This window comes from Phyllostomus discolor, chromosome 2, assembly GCF_004126475.2.
Source record: "Phyllostomus discolor isolate MPI-MPIP mPhyDis1 chromosome 2, mPhyDis1.pri.v3, whole genome shotgun sequence".
Taxonomy (NCBI): Eukaryota; Metazoa; Chordata; class Mammalia; order Chiroptera; family Phyllostomidae; genus Phyllostomus; species Phyllostomus discolor.
In genome coordinates, this window is record NC_040904.2 from 194,913,456 (window position 1) to 194,937,873 (window position 24,418).

A 24,418-nucleotide genomic window follows, 5' to 3' on the forward strand; every position below is an offset into this window, starting at 1 on the left:
TTTCTAATAAAAAATAATTGAAGTTCTAACCCTGGCTGGTATGGCCCAGTGGATTGAGCACTGGACTGTGAACCAAAGGGTCACTGGTTTGATTCCCAGTCAGGGCACAAGCCTGGCTTGTGGGCCAGGGCCCCAGCATGGGGCATACAAGAAGCAACCACACATTGATGTTTCTCTCCCTTTCTCCTTTCCTCCCCCTCTCTGTAAAAATAAACTCTTTTAAAAAATAAATATAACTTCTTTAAAAGGTTTTTTTTTTATTACTTTGGTTTAATGACCTCAGGGTCCCTGCTGGCTACCAGGAAAAGAAAAAAAAAAAAAAACCAAGCAGACAATAAGCTAGTGATTTGTAATTATGAAAAGACTGAAGAGAAAATAAAAATACAAAGGATTCCAAGTCTAAATTTCTTTTGAATATATTGTTACAAATTCAAAGACATTTTAAAACATTTTTGTTCTAAGATCTTAAAACCAAAAACTAGAAGTTATGATGGCAAAAATAAATTAGAATTAAATTTTAATCCAACTTCACTTGGATCAAAGTTGATATGTGAAATCTAGACATACAAGATTTCTACAGCCCTGGCTGGTGTGGTTCAGTGGACTGAGTGCCGGCCTGTGAACCAAAGTCCGGCCACATGCCTCGGCTGCAGGCCAAGTCCGCAGTTGGGGGCATGTGAGAGGCAACCACACAATGTTTCTCTCCCTTTCTCTCTCCTCTAAAAATAAATAAATCTTACAAAAAAGATTCTAACGTGGCCATGAACATTTGTCTCAAAATATATAAATATCTGTTTATATTTTTAAAATTTTCCCCAGGGTAGTGACCCATGTTGGTATGGCTCTTGATATAGTCTTGAGAAAACCAAAATGAAAACCTTTAAAAGCTCTAAGCGTGGAAAAACTACAAAAACTCTCTGATGTAATTCACAGTAAAACAATACTGAACAATGACATAGCACCCTTGTATTTTTTTATAGACACATACAAGTGTAAAACACGCATATGACTGTTAAACACCTTTTCCTGCTAAACCAGGGCATCCAACCTTCTGGCATCTCTGGGCCACACTGGAAGAAGAGTTGTCTTGGGCTACACATTAAATACATTGCAGCATATAATCACAAAAAAAAAATTCAACGTGTTTTAAGTAAGTTTATGATTTTTGGTTGGCCCACATTCGCAGCCATCCTGGGCTGCATGCAGCCCACAGGCCGCAGGTCAGACACCTCTGGCAGCTAAACCACAGGCTCCATGAACTCAGAGATCCCACCCATTGTATTCACAGAGACCAGCATGTGTCAGGTGCTGACTAATCACTCGGCAGATGTATAATCAGTGCACCAATGCGAACTTGAAAGATAAAGGGAAAAGAGGAAACTGTTGAATGCCATCCTCCAAGCCACCCACCTCCCACCAACCCCAACTTCACACCTGGCCACAGAACTCAGAACCATGTCAGCTCCATTTATTCTTTATACAAATATCTTACAGTTTTATTTTAAAATCATTTACACATATTCATACAAAGAAAAATAAATTTCAGGATGGAACCTTGGGACCATGGTAGTTTAAAAAAAATCTCTGATCATTAGCTACTGAAGACACGGCAGGATGCTCAGCGGTCGTTTCTGGGGGTTGGTGCAGCGCCCCACACAGGGCACAGGTGAGAAGAATCCAAGCTCCGCATCCCCCGGGTACGATGGCCAAGCCGCTCCCTCAGCTTCCCTCAATCTTCACCTTGCGGAGGTACTATAGGGGAAGGGAATTTTTTGACACTCTCCCCTAGTAACATTTCAAGAAGTACAGCAAAGACCTAAGGTAACACAGAACCCCCTTGGCTAGAAATTTGGCAAGATGGCAATTTCTAAAACCAACCAGCTTTCTAGAAGAGCTACTAGCTCAACTCCCACTCACCTGTCTAAGAGGAGAGACTGCTGCACTCACCACACCCCTTATCCCACTGCTCCGTCCTCCCACCAAAGGACCAGAACAGAGCCCTTGATCTGATTCCATCTGGACCATTGTAGGCTAATTCCACAAATGAGTCTTCCTCCTAGCCAACGCCCAAACGCTCTGTGTAGCAACTGACCCCAGCAGTTCATGAGGACCCCTAAGTAATGATGCCAGCCTTACTGCATGCAGCGTCATACCCAGGGAATCCAGAGCGACAGCCAGGAGGGGTCCAAGAATGACAGAGCTATGAGCACCCCAACCAAAACTCGTCTCTGCTGAGACGAATCAGCCTTTAAATCAAACAGGCCAACTTCTGACACCCCATCATACACACAGTCATCACAGCAGGGCACGGCAGAAGATCCTCCTACACACAACTGCCCAAGGAAACTGTACCATTATCACTTCCCAGTTAAACTGGGGGAAAGAACAGACATTACAAATGTGGCAGACCCTATGAGAAATGGCAGCTGATGAGAACAGTTACCCAATATCTCTGGGTCCTACCCAAAAAGCAGCACCAAGAAAGGGCATGATGAGCAGCAAGAGCTGTAGCTGGATGTGTGGCCCTTGAATTACCAAGGGCCTCAGAGATATCACAGCTCATTCTCCTACAATTACGTAGGAACTAGAGCAAAGACTACCCACCCCTACAGTGAGGCCACTCCTGAGAGGCCAAACCGCTTATGATCATCAGCCCACCCCCTTGGTAGGCCCATTTGGGGAGAGGGAGTCACATCCAGAGCGGGGACCCCTCCAAGCAGACACTCACAGGGCAGCCCATCCCACTGTCACTGGGACAGGCCAAACATAGTTAAGAGGGTGGACAGATCCCGGGCATCAGCCGCCCCATAAGCATCGCTCTGGCCTAACATAGACAATGCCAAACGCAGGGTGCTCCAGATGTTCTCTGACATGGCGCCCCCTTCGCCCCGAGGGCCCCGGCTTTTCCTCTGCATGTTCAAGGCCTCCAGGAAGTGTTCCACAGCCTCCCTGTAGAAATAGGAAAGACAGCGGGTGAGCAGAACGCCAAAGAAGGAAGTCAGTCAGCTGATACGGGGAGAAAGAAATCTGGAGTCAGTTAGTCAAATAACAGAAGCAGAGAATGAGGAGCTAGGGCCAAAGGCAGGGAGAAAGTTCATTCATTCATTCACTCCTCAGTAGATACTCACCGGTGAGCCCCAAGGTTGATGCAGCTGATGCCCAGGTTATAGCGGGACCGGATATAGCCAGGCTGTAGCTCGAGGGCCCGACGGTACGCAGCTACTGCTTCTTCACTCTGGTTTCCATTGGCCAGGGTGGCCCCTAGCTTATTCCACAGCAAATAGTCCTGAGATAGGGATGGAGAAGGGTTAGGAACATGAACCACGCTCAGATCAAATTCTGCCCATTCCTCTCTGGCTCCCCAGTCTGTCTAGCTAATAATATGTGTTACAATCCCGTTCCTCTCTCAACAGTTCACTGTGTGCCTCAATGCAACCACTCTCACCATACGGACCCCCTTAGGTTCAGGGGACCCTATATCCCCCCCCCTCGCCCAGTCCTCCCATGGTAATCAGGACATGGAACACTGCAATGAAATGTCCCCTGACGCCAAAGGCCCCAACAAATGATTCTTCCACAGGGTACAGAGTGATCTCCTCTTTTCACTCCTCCCCGAGGCTCACATTGGGACGAACGCTGAGGGCAGCTGTGAAACAGTCCACCGCCTTGTCATACTCCCCACTCAGGTTGAAAAGGACCCCCAACCCACACTGCACATCAGGGTCAATGGATGTAGGGTCCAGGCGCACAGCTGCCAAGAAGAGCTCTTTCACTTCAAGAAACAGGGAGCTGGAAAAGGAAGGGAAAAATGCAAAAAAAGTAGGTGGATGGTTACATCTCTATCACTACACCTCCAGAATAATTCCTTAATTAGTCAATCATATCCCAGAGACTCATCAATCTATCAGCCATCCCTCCTACTCTACTCTCAGATTCTAATTTAGAAACCTGTTCTTCTGTCTCTTCCCAGCAGATCTCCTTCAAGTAGACTCTGGGTCGCCCATGCCACTCTTAGTGCCTTGAGTCTCAATCTACCCAAACTTTCAAAACCAAGGTTCTGCTCCTCACCAGGTTACCATTCTCATCCCAGACCCCCTCACTCACTCAGACAACAGAGATCCCAGGATGCGCTTGCTGGGGCCCAGCCCCGCACCACTGGCCCCTTCTTCCCCAGGCACCACCAGGTGGGCATAGGCTGGTGTGTAGCGCAGCCAGTCTCGCAGGGTTTCACAGGCCTGTCGCTGCAGGGACTCGTTGGTGAAGCTGACAGCCAGTGCCATTAGTGCTGTCCGATTATCTGGCTTTAGCTCCAGACACCTGCTCACACAGAGATGGGAGAGCTGGTACCGCAGTGGCACTGCCCACCCATCAGCACCCCAGATCCCAGCCAAGCTGTGGGATGTAGTCACGATGGCCTCACCCATCAACTCCCTCAGATTAAGATGAAGAGGAATCCTCTACATCTAAGTTATTAGTAAAGCTATAGATCTGAGAAAGGGAACATTTCAGCAGCCAAAGAACCAGGCACTATGCCACAAATAAAACCAAAAGCTGTCAAAGGAATGGAACCAGTTGTCTCCACTTCACTCGAAACCTCAGGGCTTCAGTCATGAGAAACACTCTTGTTAGTGACCAGAAAGAAGACCGGGATCTGGATCTGGGCTCTTATCACCCGAAAGGCTACCTGGAGCCCTGGAGCCACCTCACCCCTCCTTTCAGTGTACTCACTTCCGCAGCGCGCTGATGGCTAACAGTTCTTGCTCATTCTCTGCTTGCGTGGTACCCAGATACTGCCAAGCCTGGAGAGAAGGTAACCGATCCCATCACCCCTGTAATTACCTTTCCACCCTCCCTTCCCCTGGCTCCCCTGTCCACTCGCCACCTCCCTCTCACCCCCCACCCTAGGCCACCACCCAGGCCCAAATTCATCTGTACTGCTCTTTGGGCCTCCCTCAAAACTGGAGGACGCAGCCCCCAATGTGAAGCCCAAAGGAGGAGCCACTCACTTCCATGTGCTTAGGATCCTGCTGCACAGCTGCCTCAAAAAGCAGCACGGCGTTTGGCAGGTCTCCCTCCTGAAGTCGCCGCAGCCCTTCCTCGAAGGGCTGGGGGTGGTCTCGCAGGGGGTTCTCCTCCTCAAACTGGTACCCCTACAAGGAAGAAAAGCCAAGTAAGAGCCCGCTTGAGAAGGAGCCATCACCAAGTAGCAGGCATAGGAGATGACAACCAAGACAAAGGTGGAGGAGAAGGTGAAGGCTTCCAAAAAGATACCTGAATAAATGTGGGTGAATTTTCCATATTGATGAGGAGATCACCTGTGACTACAGTAAATCATTCAGTCTTGTGCTCACACTGCTATCCCTGTTCACAGTAACTGCAAAGTTGGCCAGTCTACAAACTCTGACCCATGCTGGGAACAAGCTTGTTTTAGGAACGCGTATAAAGGAAAGGCAATTTGGAGCCAGAGACCCTGCCATTCAAATGCAGCTCTGACCCAGCTCCTGGAGCCGTGGTGGGCAATAATGGAACAGCATGTGTTGAAGCACTTTGAAAATTGTAATTTATCCCCCAATTTCATTCCTAAAAGTTATCAATATTAATCTATACCTGAATAGTAAATGGAAGGTAGACTCCAAAATCCTGAGAGCAGAAAATGCTTCAGAAAGACACTGTTCCCATCTAGCTGAGGATTTCTCACCCGAGGGACGTTACAATCTCCATGCAAAGTTCTGTGCACTGGTCTTTCATGTTAGGTAGAGAGGTGATAAGGTAAAATCGTAGTCACTAATAAACCATATGACTTGGGACAAGCAAATTAAATGTTCCTTTTTAGAAAGTAAATGGTTACCATCACAAAACAATATACCAGAATGGCAACAAGATGTAAAATACCAGGTAGGGCCCTTCTAAGTGTAGTTAAGGACAAGTTAGGATGAAATGTGCATAATAAACACAATTATTGTGAAACTGCTGAAGAACCAGAAACATTTAAATCTTACTAGAAAGTTTTAAACCATTAAAAGCCATCAGATGCAAATTATTTGTGACAAATAAAAATTAAATAATTACGATGGAGGTTTAAGAAACAAGACATATACAACAGGGATTTGGGGTAAATGTATAAAAAGCACATTCATGTCAAAAATAGGTAATGCTCCTGGGACATCTCTGAGCAACACAAAAACTCTGAGCAACACAAAAACTCAGAAGGTAGAAAACGGCCCGACGCCAGGCATCAGCAAGCCTTTTCTGTAAGGGACCAGGTAACATTCTGTCACAGCTACTCAACTCCACCACTGTACTGAGAAAGCAGCCACAGATACTATTTTAATACTCAAGCATGGCTTATATAATTTTCATGTTGCAAAATATTACTTTTCATTTTTTTCAACCATTAAACATTTTTTATTCTTTTTTTATTTTATTTTAATCATTGTTCAAGTAGTTTTCCGTCCTTTATTCCCATTCCAGCCCACCCACCCATCCCTCCCCACCTCCCTCCCATTCCCACCCCCTCAACCATTAAACATTAAAAATATTGAAACCATTATCAGCTCACAGGCCATACAAAACAGGCAGCAGGCCAGATTTACCCATGGGCCAGAGTGTGCTGACGCCCACCTTAGAATATAAAAGTTCAACAAAATAAACCCTTCTGTATTCATCCTCAACTACTGTCCATCATCAGTCCAGGTATCAAGCCACCCTGAAGGAAACAGTGACCACTGTCACTGTAATACAGTTTCCTAATAAAGGTTATTCCTGACTCTCAGAGCTACTGAAAGCATCAAATGAGCATATTCACCAAAGCCTTGTCAAAAAGCTTAAAACACTATTCGTGAATAGGTATTATCCTCAGCAGACAGTGCAAGAAGCAACACCATCATGTTGTAACCACAGGTTCTCTAAGTTATTCTCTTGTTCACACTCTCTGTCCTATTTGAGATTTTATCAAATGCTAATCACACAGAAATTTTTCAAAATTAGAATATTTGCATAAATTTTAAAAAAGAGTACTCTGGAGATATCTTCAACACCATTACATCCTAAAGAGTCTAATCCGAGTCAATCATTAGGTCTGATCATTGTGTGGTCTATTAAAAAATCTCATGGGATCACAATGCAAAAACAGGATGACTACTAAAGAATGTATCCCATCACAGAAACCTCTCCTTTATGCTAACAGTATACAATGTCTGCTTGAGCTTGAGCTCTCAGTGTTAAGTTGCCTTGAAAAATTAAAAAACCATTAATAAAAAAAAATAGTACATTCAGAGACCCACGAATTTGTCTGATAATCAGAGTCAGATCCACATTTGGAAAAGAGAAGTACTAGTGTGCAAAGCCCGATAAAACAGGAACTGTTCCTTGTTAGTGAGTAATAAAGTAAAGCCTATTTGTGTGGAACATTAATGCAAGTATTTCTAATCCTAATTTTGAAATATCCCAAGGTACCAATGACATTAAATGGGGTTCAAGAATCTAAAAACATAATTATGTTTTTAAGTTTTGAATTTAAAAATTTCTTCCGCCTAGCATATCATTAATATGGGAGTAAAAAATGCTAACAGAAAATGCTGCTCATCTGAAACTAGTGCTATCTCTATATTTATCAAAAGCATGGAAGTTTTTATCTAAAATTTTATAACTTCCCATTTATAAGTCAACGGGGCTATGCAACTCATCAAATTATTAATACAAATTAATAAAAGCAGTATCTCCAGGTACTTCCTAACGTTCTTCCTCAGCAGAAGGCTATAGAAGAAACTCCTATTGTGGTTAAAACATAGGGCAGGGTCCCAGAAAGTCACCTCTCTTTTCTATTTCATTACTGGGGAGCTCTGAGGAAATCAGATGGGGATAACAAACAAAATCATATTTATTTTAGTATTAAGTTTTTTCTTGTCTTTTTAAAGTTATCCTGAACTTGCTCTCTATCTCTGTAGAGCTCCTTTATGTCCAGATCTACCTCCAGCATCCTGCCTCGTGTCTCAGTCCCTGGTTCCGGCTCCGGGATCCCTCCCCTAACAGGTCTGAGCTGAGAAAAGACATCACTGCTCACCTCCCAACTTCCTGTTTTGCCTTTTACAAAACCAACCAATTCTCACTCTTCCGAATCATTCAGCCACTCAATTATGAACCACAGTCCCAAATGCCCTACAACCCACAAGAAGTATTTTTCACAGTGATACCCCCTGAAATGACCTACACGTGTAAGTCAAGAGTATACACTATATGCAAAATTCAATCATCTTTCACCACCGCACTGACTGCTGGGAAACTTTCCTAACATTTATGTAATATAATTCTTTGAAAACTCCCTAAATTGGGGCATGTGGTTCTAATCTCAAGAAAGAGATTAATATTTAAAATAAACTTGTGAGTTAAAAAAGTACACAGATATTAACATGTGGAGGAACAGCGAAAGCCTACCAACTACCTCTCCGCACCAAAGGAGTTATCGATCTTCTCAAAATGTCCTCAACCTCCAAAGCAGAGCTCCCTTGTTTGGGCTCTTACTGCATCGTGTGCAAACCTGGATCACAGGTATCATGTCTTTGTACCATTGTTACTCAAAAACGGCAGTCTAGTGTGATGAACCTTTATACCCCAACCATAAAGCACACTCTCAATGACTACAGGACAGCAGGGCAAGGGAAGGTTTCCGCTTCTTTTCGTGGAAAGGGGCGTAAGAGAAGAATTACTTAGAAGTGATCACCCCGATCCAGGACTAAAAGGAAACCCTGCTGTCTGAAGAACCGGTTCTTACTTTATCGTAGGAAGCAGTCGTGAGGTCATCGTAGTCAGAAAGCCAGGGGTGAGCCTCAGCATCCCGCTTCGCCATCTCCTCCAACTCTGCCTGCAACTTGTCCCAGAAATCGACATCAGACTGTAAGGAAGGGAAGGCAGATAGAAAAAGGGGACACATCATGACCACCCCACCCCACCATTGGCTCCACTGGCATGATTCCCTATGGCAGTGGTTCTTAAATTTCAGTGTGTCTAAGTGCATCTAGAGAGCTTTCATAAAATGCAGATTCCAAGGTCCTACCCCCAGATGGGCATTTCTGAGGTGCCCGCCCCACCCCAAGCAGTTAGGACACAAGGGATCCGGGAACACTACGTTTGTTCATCATCTTTGATGCTGACATACCCAGTCTCCAATGCACTCTTTTCTCTTGGGGTGTCAGCTCCTGCACTACCTGCTCTCACCTCTATAGCTGACTTGGCTCGTTCAAACTCCATATCGAGGGCAGATGTGTTTCCTTGTCTTGTGAACTGGTCCACCCAGGCCTCTGATGTACCCTGTGACAAAGAGGGACGGTCACACCACCACCGCCAACTTTCTACCCCATCACCACTGACTAAATACCCAGTGAACACCACCAACCTGGACACTTCTAAGAAAAATATTCTCACAATCTCTTTCCCACCCACTCCGACCTGGATGCTACCAAGACAATGCAATCTCTTCCCCATCTGGGACTGCTGAGCACTGAACATAAGGCCAGGGCACCAGCTGGCTCTGAAGTGGGACTGGGAGGTGACAACATCCTACCTGCTGCTGTATAAACTCTGCTGCCCACTGTTCTGCCTGAGCTCGGCCCGACCCTGCACCGGACTCCAGGGACACCTGCCCCTCGCCAATCTGCCGCACGAATTTCAGGAACTGGGGCACAGAGACACACATAGGCTACTCGGGAAAGAACTTCCAGGTGTGCACTCTCAACCATGCCCAAGAGGAGCCTGCACTTACCCCTCCCCCATGACCCTTCTGGCTGCAGACAAGATATGCTAAAGACCCTAAAAAACATAGAGAGCAAAACAGAAAGGGATTTCTGGCTCTAACGATTTGAGATGGCACAGAAGAGAGAAAGGGTTAGTAGGCAAGGAAACGAGAGAAAGAATGTTGGAAGGAAAAGGCAGGATCTGAAGTCTCCCCTCTCCAGACTGGAAGGAATGGACCTAGGATCTCAACTCCTCTTCACACTGAGCTGGGGTAAGAGAAGCAAGACCCTTGACTTTCAAGACCAGTTCTGCCAGACAAAGGAGCAGAGAGGTGCGGCTCACCTCAGAGTTAGCCAGTTTGGGGTCATCCACTTTGGCCACAAAGTCACTGGCGGTGTGTTGCAGATCCTCCTCTGGATGATAATCATCATACCTGGAACAGGTAAGGACGAACTAATTTTACACATTAGTTAGCCATTACCTTCCCCATGCTATCCCCACCACCAGCCCATGGCAATCACAGCTCCTATGGGAGGAAAGAGGATGACTGTACTCCACTCTCTAGGTGAGGACTACAAATTCCAGATTTATATTAAAGATGAACAGGGGGGCAGGAGTGCATAGCTACACATCCTTTTACCTCTCCCTCTCCCAAACACACCTTTGCAGAGAGAAGGAACAGGCAGACTCCAAATTAAAAAGGCAACAGGGTGCACAAGGTAAAGTTGCAAACGTTTGGTTAGGACACTTAGGATTCTTAGGGATCCAAGTGGAAACCTTAGGGTACAAAATGAGGGGGCTGCAAGTGGGTTTGGGAATGTGGATGGAGGAGCCTGGAGGGGGCCGGGAAAACTGTCCAATCCTCCTTCCACAGGGATCCATCCAGAAAGAAGGAGCTGCACTCACCAGCGATCAGCGGCAGCTGTTCCCTCTTGCTCTCCCAGCCACAGCTTCTCCTCCGACTGTTCCAGGTACTCCTCAGCCCAGCGGGCAGGGGACACAGACAAAGGGTCTGCAAGGAGCAGAGAGTCGGGGAAATCACGCAGGATTCAGTGAGCCGGCAGGCAGGAAAAAAGAGTACTAATTTGACCAAGCCAAAGCAGATGAAATCCTATTTAATTCCTCAGAGATCCCAGGTCAAAAGAAAATATTATTAAATTTTCAAGATCCAAACCATTCCCCCACGGGGCCTGCGATGGAAATCTACTGAGTTTGAAACAGGCAACCAAATAAAAAAGCTCAGGAAAGGGGTACGAACCAAACCCTTTTGCATAAAGTGCAGAAACCTCATTAAGAAACAGCAGACACTAGGGCCTCCCCCTCCAGGAAGGCACTGCTGGGAAGCAGCAAGGATGTAAGGGCAAGCAGAAGAGCTCTGCTCCTTAACCAAGTCTCTGGTCTGTTCTCCACCTGCAGAAGTCACACCCTCCCAACGAAAGGTGCCTCCTATTTCATCTTATGATACCTCCCAGAGAATCTGAGAAGCAGAAAGCTGAGCTAGAATCAGAGATACATGGCCACTCTTCCCACTGGATGTTTGGGGTTTTGTTTTGTTTTTTTCATTTTCTTAACTGAGATGTAAAATACAAACACTGAAGTACATACAGTGTACCAAACTTAAGCAGACTGCTTTATTAATTTCTGCATGTGAATACACTCAAATCCCCACCACCCGGATCAAGATATAGAGTATTTACAGTTCCCTCAAAGGTTCCCTCATGCCCACACCCCCCAGGGATAAACACTGTTCCGACTTCAGTCACTTTTGATTAACTTTGAGAGCTATCTTTTTAAGCTTGATTCTAGAAATTGTCTTAGTTCCAGTGACAAAGGGCACGACTGCAATTCTGAATAAACATACAAGGCAACAGATCAAATGAGGACACTGAACTATTTGTTACTCAATCTCCAGGACTTTGCCCTTTGCTACTCTGGGGCCAGGAGAAGAAAAAAGGCAAAGAAAAATTATTCAAAGGGGTCCTAAAGAAGGAGTAAACACAGAGAAAACGTGAGCCCGTAGTGTCCATTCCTTCTGCTCTGCATCCACATCTTTACAAACCAGATACTAAGATGGACATCCCGTCTTTGTCTGCAGTTTGAAGATCTGTCATTGCTTTTAATACCGAGAAGATGTATCCCCTTCGTATTAATGTTTAGCAGAATTTTATACTCCATTTAACTGCAACTTTGCCTGAATAATTTTAACAAAGTAATCTGAATACCTGAGAAAGAAATGTCAAACCTAACAAAACAAAGGATAAAGACTCTCAGAATATACCTAATCATAAATAATATATTACTAATATAATCAAAGACACAGTTGGCAATCTTTTTGATCATGCACTGTCTCTTAACTTCACAGGCTCTCAACATTCATATTCTGACTTCCTTCACTAGCTCTTACAGGCAACATTTATTTTTCCTTGGCCCCAATTAGACTGTTGGCTCGAGAGCAGAGACCTAATAAGGAGATGCTGAAAGACTCGGACTTTATAATACCTCCCGGCTTCCCATTCGGCTGAAAAATAACCAGTCCCTCCTCCTTGTTCTCCAGTCACTCCTTACTCTCAGCTAGAGCCTTCTGCAAAAGCATACTCCGGCCACAAGTGCCCCTCTCAAAGACAAGAAGGAACAGGAAAAAATACAAAGCACCGGGACTTTAAAACGGACATGAGGCAGATTAAAAGAAAATCCCCAAGATGAGACAAGACATCCTCAAATATCTGTAATTTGATATTTGGCCAAATCAGCCACAAGACTTAGAATTTTCTGGCATTGAGAACAAAGGGGTCAAAATAAAATTACCAAAAGAATACCACTTGACCATTAGAATATTTTTTGGGAAACTCTTACAGAAAATCAGATCCATCTGGATACCTCCGAGACTGAAGCAACTATGGCCTACAGAGGTGAAGGGACCATCCTGGGTCACATAGGTTAGCCGAGCAAAAACCAACAACCTACATACCAAATACCCAATTCAAAATGTTCACCTCATAGAGTTCCGCAGGGTGTGTTCATTCCATCTAGGTGCATCTACCCCAAGGCAAAAACTCAGAACTTCCGAACCCTTATCCATGCAAGTTTCCGTGTGTGCTGAATAGCACAGTGGTAAAGAATGCAGGTTCTAGAGTCCGCCTACCTGCACTCAAATACCAACTCCACAATTTATTCGCAATGCACCTTCAGACAAATTACTTAACCCTCCAAGTTTCCATTTCCTTATCTATAAAACAGATATTAACAGCTACCTCAGAAATTGTCATGAAGACCAAATGAGATGATTCGCATATAAAACACAAAGTAATAAAGATCAGCTACTGCCATTACAGCTGTCTACTCATGGCAAAACCCACACCAAAAGCAGAAAACGTCCCAGTGAAATTGTTATTCCTTTTACTCCATAGCCTCTTCCTCTGCCACCTGGGGGGCGATCTGTGGCAATCACCTTCTGACACCGCTGCCCACTGCTCCTCCTGTGAGGGCGCAGGTTTGCCGCTCACGACTACCGTCGAGCCTCACATGCCACATAGCTCAGACTGTCTAAACTCAAAAGTCCCTCAAGACGTGTTTCGTTCCTAGAGCTGAACAATCACGACATGAAGGGTTATCTGGCCCAGAAAATTAGGGGTGAGGAGTGGCAGATCCCATCAAGAAATATGGCAGACTAAAAAATGAGCTCCGTGTGTTGACAGGATACTTCTCTATCTTGACTGGTGGTGGTTACAGAAACCTACACATGATAAAACTGTGCAGAACTATAAACACCCAAATAAGGGCATATAAAACTGATGAAATCTAATCAGCTTCGTGGACTGCACCAAAGGCAATTGCCTGCTTTTGATATTGTGCATAACTAACAGGCAAATGCGCTCACTAGGGAAAACGGAGTAAAAGACACACAGAACCTTTGTGTACATTTTTTTTTTGCAACTTCCAGTAAAACTATAATTACTTCCAAATAGAACATTAAAACAAAAAAGAAACTGAACTTCAAGGTTCCTTTTAAGCTTAATTCTAAAATCATAATAATGAAAATTAGAAAATAATAAGGATTTAAAGAATATATCCTCTTATCTTGACTTATCCATAAAGTAATAGGTGATCTATATCATCAATATAAACATATCACCTACAAATGCTACAAGAAAAATAAAATTTAATTACTAGAAAATCAATTTTCTTTAGCTCTTTCTCTCAGATCTCACTTCATTCATTCACTAAATACTGAAGATCCTCTACGTACAAAGCAATTACTACTGCAACAGGACAATTTTATGAGGGCAAACTCCAAATAGCTCAACTTCTCTCTCCAGCTGCCCATGTACCTGACTCTGTGAAGCAGGCACAGTTACAAAAGAATATATAAAAAAGAAGAGAGATATCTCCCAAAGAGAATTTAACAGGTAAGACAGGTCCAACGTGTTTTTCTAAACTTGTTCTTCATTTACAGGTTAAAGATGATTTCAATGGCTGCGAATAATCCAGGTAATTGTAACAAAAATCTCATCAGTCTCAATGCTTATAAGTAGCAATGATTTTTGTTTGTCTGCTTGTTTGTTTGAGGTAAGAAAAATGACTAATGCTTGCACATTACAACAGAAGTCTCTCTGTAGTAAGAGATAGCACTTAACATTTGTATTACACTTTTTTAACATTTGTATTAAATTTGTATTAGTCTAACATTTGTATTAAACACTGAGTTTCAGTCTGGTGGAGGGTCTCTGTTACAGCTTGGATTTCTCATCAATAGCGTAATGGCTCTGCATATAGAGCCTAGAGTCAAACAGACATGAGTTCGAATACCATCTCTGTTGCTGATGATTTTGGACACAGTATTCAACATTTCCACATCTCAGTTTCCTTATCCATAAAAGGGGTAAGGAGTATCTACCTTGTAACTGTTACCATAAAGATCAAATTGGTTTAACAATACAGCATGATTGGCACTATTAATGAAACCAAGGAGCACCTATTATTTACCTTTAACTTAAGGGTGGAAAAGGGAGTCATTATTAAAGAAACCTTCATTAAAAGTGAGGGTTAGCTGTTAGATTTGGGAGTTTTTCTCTTGTGGGTGGAGGAAGTACTATCTTTAGGAGAATAAAACTGATGGATGGGTGCAAAAACCAGTTAGGTCTCGTTAATCATTTCAGGAAGATTCAGTAACTATGATGACGTGAGCACCCTAAGAGTCTGGAATCTGTAACTTTCTCCATTCCAATCTCTTGTTATTCTTGACTTCTTAAACTGGAAAAAGCTACCGATGCTGCTCTCTGAGAGCAAGCAGGAAAAGTTGAAGAGAATGCCCTTCTTCCACGCCCTTCATCAGACAAGTTAAGGGGGGGGGGGCATCAATCTCAAAGGATGCAGCAAGCATGGACACTCAAAGAGGGCAAATTTGACTGAGACCCTGAAGAGCTGAAGCTGCAGGCCGGGCAGCACCGCATAATGGTTACACCTGGGGTCTGGAACCATTCAAACCCAGAGTCAAATCCCAACCCACCATTCACAAAGCTTTGTCACCTTGGGCAAAGATTTCTTATCTATAAATCTATAAACCAGGAATAGAAATAGTAACTATCTCAAGGATTCTCATGGGGATAATGCATTTAAAGCACTTAACATAAAGCCTTAAACATAGTAAAGATTAGCTATTATTATTTTTATTATCATCAGGGTATGTCTTTGCCCTCCAAGATCTTATACTTCAGGGCCATGAACTCAACAAACCCACTCTCCAAAGCCCAATCCTGTTCAAGATGACTTAATGCCAGAATCCCACCATCTGTGATAAAAGCAATCCATCCAGTATCACCACAAAACTACAATTCTAAAGTTCCAGGTGACAAAGAAGTAAACGTAACTCATGTTATCTTTTTCTTTCTCTGTCTGTCTGTCTCTCCCTCTCCCTTTAATCTCTTACCCAGTTCAAACCCAGTCCTCTGATTAATATGTTTCAATTCGCTATTAATATCGCCTAAGGGAAATCAGGTTCAGTGCCCCATAGAAATAAGCCAAGAATCCAGAAAAGTCATAAGCAGCTAAAATCACTCTATATCCTAAGATGATCAGAGCACAGGTGGCAAACACAAGGCCCACAGGCTGAATCCGGCCCTCCACCTTGTTTTATCCGGCCCAGCACCTTATTTCTACCCAGCGGCAGCACCAAGCTCTCACTTCCAACAGTTAAGGAGTAGTTACAGTTATACAGTCCAAAAATTACATTCGGCCCTTTGAAGGCAACAGTGAAGCTGATGTGGCCCCTGGTGAAAATGAGTTTGACACCCCCGGCTTAGGACAACAACCTGCAGCAGGAGTGTCCAACCTGCAGCACACGGGCTGCAATCAGCTCAGGATGGCCGTGAATGCAGCCCAACAGAAAATTACAAATTTACTTAAAACGTTACGAGATTTTTTTGTGATTACATATCTCAATGTATTTAATATATGGCCCAAGACAACTATTCTTCTTCCAGTATGGCCCAGAGACACCAGAAGATTGGACACCCCAGGAATACTGATTGCCCCATAGGAACCATTTAAGATTTTCCCATGATGGACCTCACCTGTAACTTCAGAGATGAATTCCTGGGACCAATCAGTTTCATTATAATCCTGAGTTACATCCACAGCATCTCCAGCTGCAAGAAACTCTTGGGCCCAGTTCTCAGACAAGGCCAAGTCTGCCACACCAGGGGCTTAAGGGAAAGAAAGAGAGGACTAAGAAACAAAAGAAATACACATCATTCTATCATGCCTAAAGAACCCTGAATGCACATGAAAACACTCTGTTCTTTTTGCCTCCTTTGGCATCTCAGTTTCCCAGTCCCAGCAGCATCCAAATAGGGAACTCGCTCAGCTCTCTCTGCACAGAAAATGGTGATCTCCCCTCCCACCAGACTCTGGACCCACCTCTCTGGGGTGCCTGGCGGAAGCTTGACTGTTCGATCTCCTGCATCTCCGCCAGGAGGTCATCCATCTTGAAGGTCTGAGGGGCACGGGATACAAGCGGTGCATTCTGGTCCTGGAGGAATTCAGCCACCAACTGCCAGAAGAGAGATGGCAAGATGAACCCGGCAAGAGACAGGCCCAATGAATAGGGACTACTAATGCCAAATACAAAGAAAGGGAAACACGTATACTCCAGATTTGGAAATACTCAAAGAATACATTTTTAGAAACAAGCAGATAAACTTCATTTGGTTGGGAAAATCCAAAGACTGAACTACGGATAAGCCAAATTTAAAGTAAAAACACAATAGGCAAAAGAAAAATGCAATGGAAGAGATTCGTATATTTACCTCATCATCAGAAGCTACCCCCAAAGGCTTAGAGACCTAAAACAGAAGGAAAACAATAGGATACCATGGTGAAGACCAGACATACAACTAACTTAAACACGGGTGAAAATTCCAGCTCTGCCATTTATGTGACCTCCGCCAAATCACAAAACCTCCCTGAGTCACCATTTCTTCATCTATGAAACAGCTGCCGTCATCAACGTATAGACGTACAAGAGCTTAGTACATTCTTTAGCAAACATTTGTGAAGTGGTAACTATTGTTTGCAACACAATAGAGCAGTGATTTTCAACCTTCTTCATCTCAGGGCATACATTAACTAATTACTAAAATTCTGCAGCACACCAAAAAATATGTATTTTTGCTGATCTGACAAAGAAATAGGTATAATTTTTATTAATTCACACCCAATGGCAATTGTTGTGCTGGCTGTTGTCATTTTTTTATTTGACAATCAAAGGGAAAAGAGGTCAGTGACCTAGACTAAACAGTCAGGTACTGCACGTTTTAAAAAGTCTTGCAGCACAATGGTTGAAAATCGCTGCAACAGAGAAAGCAGTCAAGTGTACGTACACCACTTGGGCTTTCCACCTCAAGAATACTCACCGCCTCGGAGGGTGGGGCTCCTGGTGGCCAGGGACCAGGCCTTAACCCCTCCTGCCGAAGGGCTTTGTCCTGGGTGAAGTGACCCGCCAGCTTCATGAGCGGGTTGGCACCCCCGCATTCAGCCTCCACCAGCTCCCGCATTGCCATGGTGACCGCCAGTTCTCTGATGGGCAGAGGTTAGGAACTGAGATCCCACAGTCGAACCCGACACTCAACCAACCCATCCTATATCTCAGGAAGCAGACACACCTAAATCCCAGGTTAGCCACTGGCCACTCCCACCCCTGTGCCATTTGCTGTGGCCCCCACCTCTGCCAAGAGTCCGAGAGGGGACGGCTGCCCTCCTGCCGTCCCGCCTAAAAAGGCCACCGCTTTCAGCCTGGGCCTTGCCACCGGCCTCCACGACAGGCGGCGGGATTGGTAGTCAGCCGTCCCCCCAGAGGGGCCTGGACCCCAGAAGACTACGGGGGAACAATTCCGCAACAAGGCTGTATCGGGGAATCGACAGGGAAGAGTAGAAACGCCGCCAGACCATAGCGCCAGTCCCCCACACTCCTCGCTGTGCGGTAAGCATCGCAGGGTGACCATCCCCTCCCCTAAGTCACCTGAGCCCCTCCCCCAGCTCCGCCAGGCCAGGCCCACCCTCCGGAGCTCGGGACCACCCCATCTCCCCCACCCCGGGCGCAGCTCCAGCCCCACCCCCGGGACCCGCGAGGACAGGGCTGTGACAAAGAAAGCTCGGGAAAGTGTCCTCTGGCCCCCTTGGCCCTCCGCTCACCGTCGCGCGCCGCGCCGCACGACCCGCCGGGGCACCTGGTGCTGGCTGGAGGAGGAGGAGGAGGAGGAGAGGAGATGGGGCGGGGACTCAGGGGCGGGCCTCACGCTTAAAGGCGCCGTGAGTGCAGCGCCGCTGTCACAGCCTCGCGGAAGCTGTTTTGGGGGGCGGGGCCTTAAGACTGCGCCGCAGCGTGACGGGAGGAGCCGTGAGACTTAAAGGGGAAGCGACTTTAAAGGGGAAGTCTAGGGCTGCTCAGGGGGCCTTTACAAGGTTCACGGACTCCAGGACTTGTTTGAAGGGAAGCTCAAAGAAGAATGAAGCTAGGAAGGGCTTCATGAGTTTTGGTGAAAGCCGAGGGCGCGGGATCCTGGGCTCAGTTCATTCTGGCTCTCCCCTGAAGGCACATTTTGTAACACTGGAGTTGCGAGGGTCCAGTTTGGGGCCTTCCTCAGCCTTCTAGGCCTGTCCCCTTTCAAGTTGCCCCTAGCGGAACATGTCACAGTCTCCATGGAGACAGAGGCCCGCCCCCAATCCATCTGCAATCTTCACGTAGAGGGGAAGATAGCACTGGATGATGACAAACTCCGGAGACTAAAATAGGGTCCAACGCATCCTGAGACCTCAAGCTGGTAACCTACAGGAAAGGTGCAGTGAGTCACTCCTCTTCACTCCTTCCTCCCTCACCACTGGTCAAGGTCACCATGGTGGCCTTATTCCCACTGCTTTCAAACTGGGAAAGCACAGACATGATGCAAGAAATGAGTTTTAATCACGGATTAAGCCTCAGGCCCAGCCATCTGCCGCAGGATTGGCTCTGGTGTCAAACTTCAAGGCCACTGGGAAACCCTGAAATCTCACCTGACTCCAAGACTGGCGAAGTCCTGATGTCTTGAAGAAGAGCAGAAGGTTAGAGCAGCTGGTAGAGGAGCAGGGATGGGTTAGTGCCAAAAGGACAGAAGTCCCAGTCCAGCCTGGGGTGCAGGAGAGGAGACAGATAGACAGCAGGTGGCGCTCTGGGCCAGGCTTGTTATCAGGCTATTCTGCAGATTTCAACGGTGGAGGCAAGAGGAGACCTAGGGGCAAAGCTCCATAAACTTAACTTCTGGAAAGGTAGAGAAACTGCTCTGATACATCTGGGGAACAGGATGACAGGGCAAACCTGAAGACTGTGCAAAATTTCTGCTTTTTCTTCCCTTTTTACCTTCTTTCAGAGGTCCTAACTCAATACCCTTTTTCTCCTGGTACAAAAAAAAAATCCTTGCATGTTCACTGTTCTGAAGCTACCATTGTGAAGCAAATACCTAGTACCTAACAACCTAAACCATGCCAAGGAAGAAGGGATGCCCTCTGGGAAGTACATGCTTTAAAAAAGAGGATCCCTGGGGCAAGCAATGTTTAACCGAAAGCATGTGATATGGTAGAATTTTAAAATTAAGGCAACTAGAGAGGACTTTTCATTACCACTCAAACCACACACACAAAAAAAAACTTCTGCTCTGCTAGGAGATTAGTAACTGATTAGCAATAACTCACTTTGTGCCAGCTCTTTGGGGAGATGATAATAATAACTGATGTTTACTAAAATTCAGGCATTGCAGTGAACAATTTGTTTGCATTAGTGCTTGTAATCTTCCTAATACCCCCCTGAAACTCATATTACTAACCCTACTTTACAGATAAGACATCCAAAAATCACACAGCTAATGCAGACATAACTCCAAATACCTATCGATTATACACTACTGCCTTCCAATGTTAGAGAAGCCTTGCTTATAAACCGTGGAGAACTTTAGTCTCTTAGCTGTAGAATTCTTCACATAAACCTGGCCCACAAGTCCAAGATGGACTCTGGTACTAAGAAGAGAAATTGAGTTACTCAGGTATTTAATATTTAGTTTATTGAAGTTCTGTATTTAAAATCCTAGATTTTGTTAATCCAGGTTCAACTTTAAATTCTATTCATAAAAGTAATAATTTTTATTAAATGAAAACAATCATTTTTCCTTATTCTTTGTGGATTTCAGACCTGCAGGTAAGAGTTGTGTGACTGTGTAGCCAAAGCCCATAGTGGAGACTGAGAAGTAACTAGAGAAAAAAAGTCATAGAGGACACATTGGTTTCAGCGTCTGGTTATGCCTGTGTCTGTGAAATTAAACTCCTTTGAGAGGATGGGTTCGCCAATCAAAAGGTTTGATGTGGTATAACCCTCACGTTCCATTGGCTAATGTTCAGTCATGTGGCTGTCTTAATAGCAGAGGAGGCTGGGAAATGTAATTTAGCTTTAGACCCATGATGAACTGGACCAAAGTTTGGTGAGAAGCTGGTGATCTCTACAACAGTCCACCCCACAGTCACCAGTGTCAGGCTCTGCCAGCGACTTTGAAATTAAACTCCATTAAAAGGATTTTCTGTCAAGAGGTATGTGTAGCTGTTTCTGTTTTCCAATCTTGAATCATCAATTGTTCTATCATGGCTTCTACTGCAGTTTTGAGGGGCCACCTCTCAGTTGTGTCCTGGACCAGAGTTCCCTTATAGTATCTTCTTTCTTCCCTGGGCCATGTCTCCTCCCTCTTAGACTTCTTTAGAACTCACCACTCCTTCTGATCCAACAACTGGTACAAGCTCCACAAACACCCATCACTGTGAATGTTTTCCATTGTGTGGAAAAGACTATTTCCAGTTACCTGGGTTTAAAATTAGTGTTTAATTTACTAGTAGAAAATCTGGTTTTGCTTTTGCTTTAAATTCAACTTACAAATCCTGCAATTCTATTTAAAAATGTACTATTTTTTAAAAATTACTTGCACTTGTTTTTTGATTGATGTTCAACTCAGATTTAAATTTTCTTAACAATTAGTCTCATCTACAGACTTAATACAATTTCCATAACTGTTTTGTATCATATTTGTATGCTTAATATATTTGATGTTTTTTCCTCATGCACTTCAATTGTCTGACAAGGTAAACTTAAAATCCTCACATGCAAAATCTTTCTTATAAGCAAATCTTGTAAATCCAATTACTTAATTTACCACATTCAGATGTTTTGTCTTAAATGTTCAAATAATGTTTATAAGCTTGAGCAGTCTTATATCTTTCAACTAAAAATCATAACTCTAACATCAAGATACTTCAAGTTGAAAATACAAAGCTCAATTTAACTTAAATTCACACGGATTCTTAAACTTAACATTAAAATATTATGATTTACTTCATTGTCTCTATACTAAATTTTATTCCTCCTCAGGAGAGCAGTTTGGCCATCTCAGGAAGACTGGAGTTATTAGGTTAAAAAAAAAAATCCCTGCTATAATATAGTTAGTGGTCAGGTTGAAGAACAGGACAGGAGAGCCTGGGCCTGTGGGGCTATGTGCTGCCCAGGTAATGCTCACAGTAAATACACAGCATTCTCCTGGCGGACTTAGCTCTGCTGGCTGCAAGGTAAGGGCTTCAGCTGGGCCAGTTCATAATTCACACGTGCAAGGCATCTTTCTCATCCCCCCTTATCCCAACTCGGGTGAATGGACTGCTACTGCATGCCGTCCCCGCGGTCTCAGCAAATTTCCCCCACCAGTCGTTCCTGCAGTGCTTCTGGATGTTTCTTGTCTACCTGATTCTCTAGCCCTGTCAGTGCTGTCTCTTTTCTAACCCTCTAATTAAGAGTCATCGGACCCACATAAATCTCCTTTTCCCTTTCATACCTGCCTGGCCTCAGAGACCTCATTTTCCTTCCCTATGTATCTAGCTTGTCTTTAAAGACCATAAATCTTTCTTCCAATGAATCTATGTCTTCCTCCAGCATAACCAGCCATTTATTTTTTCTTCTAATTCCCACCTCTCCTGTTCTAAGAGTAAGACCAAATCCTTTGATGATGATGTTGTTATTGTTGTTGCTGCTGCTGCTGCTGCTGCTGTTTTTAAGCAGTTGTTCACTCTTTGAGAAAGTGTGATTCTTAAGAGTCAGAATGTTTCAGACATGGGCCTTTTCAATTGCCCTCTTGAGCCTCTGGGTTTGCAGTAAGTTCAATTATTTTTTTTTCTTACAAGAAAATTGTATATTCCCTATATAATAAGGGATTCCCCACTGCTTTTGAACTCTTCATTGGAAAAAATATACCACCCTTGGTAGCTAAAGCCACAGTCCAGGTCTCCCAAATTCAAAGTCATGACTAAGGATTGCATAATTAACCAAAGGATTATAAAGGCTACAATTCCAGATCCACCTTGAGATGGTTATAGTACTCATGGAGCTTGTGGAAAAGCCCAATGATCTGAGATGTTGGCTGCTCTATCCCTCATGCCCAAGTCCCGTGATCAGCTCACAAGAATAGTAAGGGGCTGACCAGGCGCAGCACCCTTGGGCCTGCACAAAGCTCACACACACGTTCAGAAATGCAGCTTAGCTCCTTGTAAGGGTTGAGGCTCAGCCTGAAAACCTAGCTGGAAAACACAGAAGTACAAAAAGTTATTCCATCTACCTGTTAACCTAAAAATGAAAAGCCAAAGTGAGAGGCAACAAGCATTTATTTGAGATCAAAAAGGAAGAGCTATTTAGGAAATACCATTTCAGGCAGAAACCCAAATAGTGTTCCAATTGGGAGAGAAAGGCAAGGGCTAATTTTGAGAAAGGGAAGGGGAACAATGACATTATTAGAAGGAAGGTATTTCTATTATTTCTATTGGTGCAGGTAAACTAACATCATGACACTAATTCAAAATATGTCTTTAGTTTTCAGTCCAGTAGCCATAATATCTGTTTTCTTATTTTCTTGACAGTTATTTGGGTCATCATGTTGCTTTAGCCTCAGTCCAAAGGCTGTTTGACCCTGTTTTAACATTCCAAAGTTTTGAAGAGTAAGACGTGCACAGCAGGTCACATGGGATGGCAGCTCCAACTCCATTTTAAAGTGCCTTTTTCTATTTATATTATTTTTCTACACGACAATGCCTCACTTTAAAGGCTTTCACAGCCAAGATTCTACCCATTTTGAGATGTGACCAAAAGACCACCTGTTTGGTGAACTAATCTCTGTTTTTGTGCTAACTGCAGTTCCAGGTCACCTTTGTCCATCTGGCTCAAGGTCACCCACAGAAGTCACCACCCAATAGCCTGTGAACTCTTGTTTGCTAAGACCCTGGCATCTCCCATTACTAAGGCCCCATCTATTAAAAAAAAATAACCCTGTGTCTGTTTAAAACATCCTGACACATACAAAAATAGTCACTCTCCTATGGGCCTTAGCTTCTGTAAGCTGCCAAGGAATTAAAAACATAATAATAATAACCAGGTGTGTCTTACTCCAAAGCATGTGTTCAAAACCAACTACCCTGTGCTGCCGGAATTTTGGATGGAAAGAACTTTAGGAATCTTGCCATCCCTAGAGCGTCATGCTTTTAAAGACCCCATTTACTGTGGCTAGGGATGGTTTTGTCTCTCTCCCAGTAATCAGTGATGATGACAGCTGATGTGCAATATGCTGATTCTGAGTAATTTCAGAAAAAGTTCTTTTTTAAGCAGCATTCAATCCTTTAAGGAAGCAATTCTCCTTTTAGGTGATGAAACAAAACTTAAAGAAGCTAAAAGGCCAAGAACAAACACTAAGCTGCTGGGATTTGAATAGAAGCAGAGCTGACAGCAAAGCCCATGTCAGCCTTGCTCCCCACCACCTCACCCGGCAAGGGGGACCTCTGTGCTGTAAGATCTCCTCAAAGCAACACGATAGCACGTCAAGAGTAGGGGCTTGAGGTAGAGGGTCCTTGGCCCTGGGGTCTGTGAGGGGGCCGCTAAACTGTCAGGGGATAAGGTAGCAGGAGCATCTTAAGTCCACCTGGTACCCTGGGGCTTTGACCAGTTGTCATCTGGAAGATGTATTACCCTCTCTTCACTGCGTCATGCCTTTTGGACTTGACATTCTCTCTAACACCACAGCATGAATGAAGACTACTCTCCCTTCAGGCCTAATTTAAAATTAGAAGTCTTCTCAAATATTGCTTCTGTCCA

General features: G+C 44.3%; 1 protein-coding gene across 7 annotated transcripts; it reads right to left on the reverse strand.

Moving 5' to 3' along the window:
- Window positions 1–1,447: 1,447 nt before the first annotated feature.
- On the reverse strand, window positions 1,448–19,377 carry PEX5 (peroxisomal biogenesis factor 5). 7 transcript variants are annotated; one of them, XM_028531784.2, is made up of 17 exons: window positions 18,418–18,563; window positions 17,640–17,802; window positions 17,034–17,069; window positions 16,645–16,777; window positions 16,299–16,430; window positions 10,636–10,741; window positions 10,072–10,162; window positions 9,560–9,670; window positions 9,214–9,306; window positions 8,771–8,890; window positions 5,007–5,150; window positions 4,729–4,799; window positions 4,105–4,317; window positions 3,624–3,789; window positions 3,129–3,286; window positions 2,729–2,949; window positions 1,448–1,752 (listed from the first exon to the last, which is right to left on the reverse strand). In XM_028531784.2, exons 2-16 carry the CDS (start codon window positions 17,784–17,786, stop codon window positions 2,748–2,750), a joined length of 1,923 nt encoding a protein of 640 aa, XP_028387585.1. In that variant the 5' UTR covers window positions 17,787–17,802; window positions 18,418–18,563; the 3' UTR covers window positions 1,448–1,752; window positions 2,729–2,747. The 7 variants fall into 7 exon arrangements, with proteins under 7 accessions (XP_028387585.1, XP_035875309.1, XP_028387586.1 ...); XM_036019416.1 differs by lacking the exon at window positions 18,418–18,563 and adding an exon at window positions 19,276–19,293 and having other exon boundaries at window positions 1,448–2,949; XM_028531785.2 differs by having other exon boundaries at window positions 1,448–2,949; window positions 8,771–8,866; window positions 18,418–18,553.
- Window positions 19,378–24,418: the final 5,041 nt, after the last annotated feature.

What these genes read in the sequence shown, in the direction of transcription:
- PEX5 (XM_036019416.1), bottom strand. Translation starts at nt 17,786, where the DNA reads ATGGCAATGCGGGAGCTGGTGGAGGCTGAATGCGGGGGTGCCAACCCG. An exon ending in GAGCCCCACCCTCCGAGGCG is followed by an intron (nt 17,070 to 17,639) that starts GTGAGTATTCTT and finishes CTTCTGTTTTAG; the next exon opens with GTCTCTAAGCCTTTGGGGGT. An exon ending in AGGATCCTAAGCACATGGAA is followed by an intron (nt 4,800 to 5,006) that starts GTGAGTGGCTCC and finishes CCTTCTCTCCAG; the next exon opens with GCTTGGCAGTATCTGGGTAC.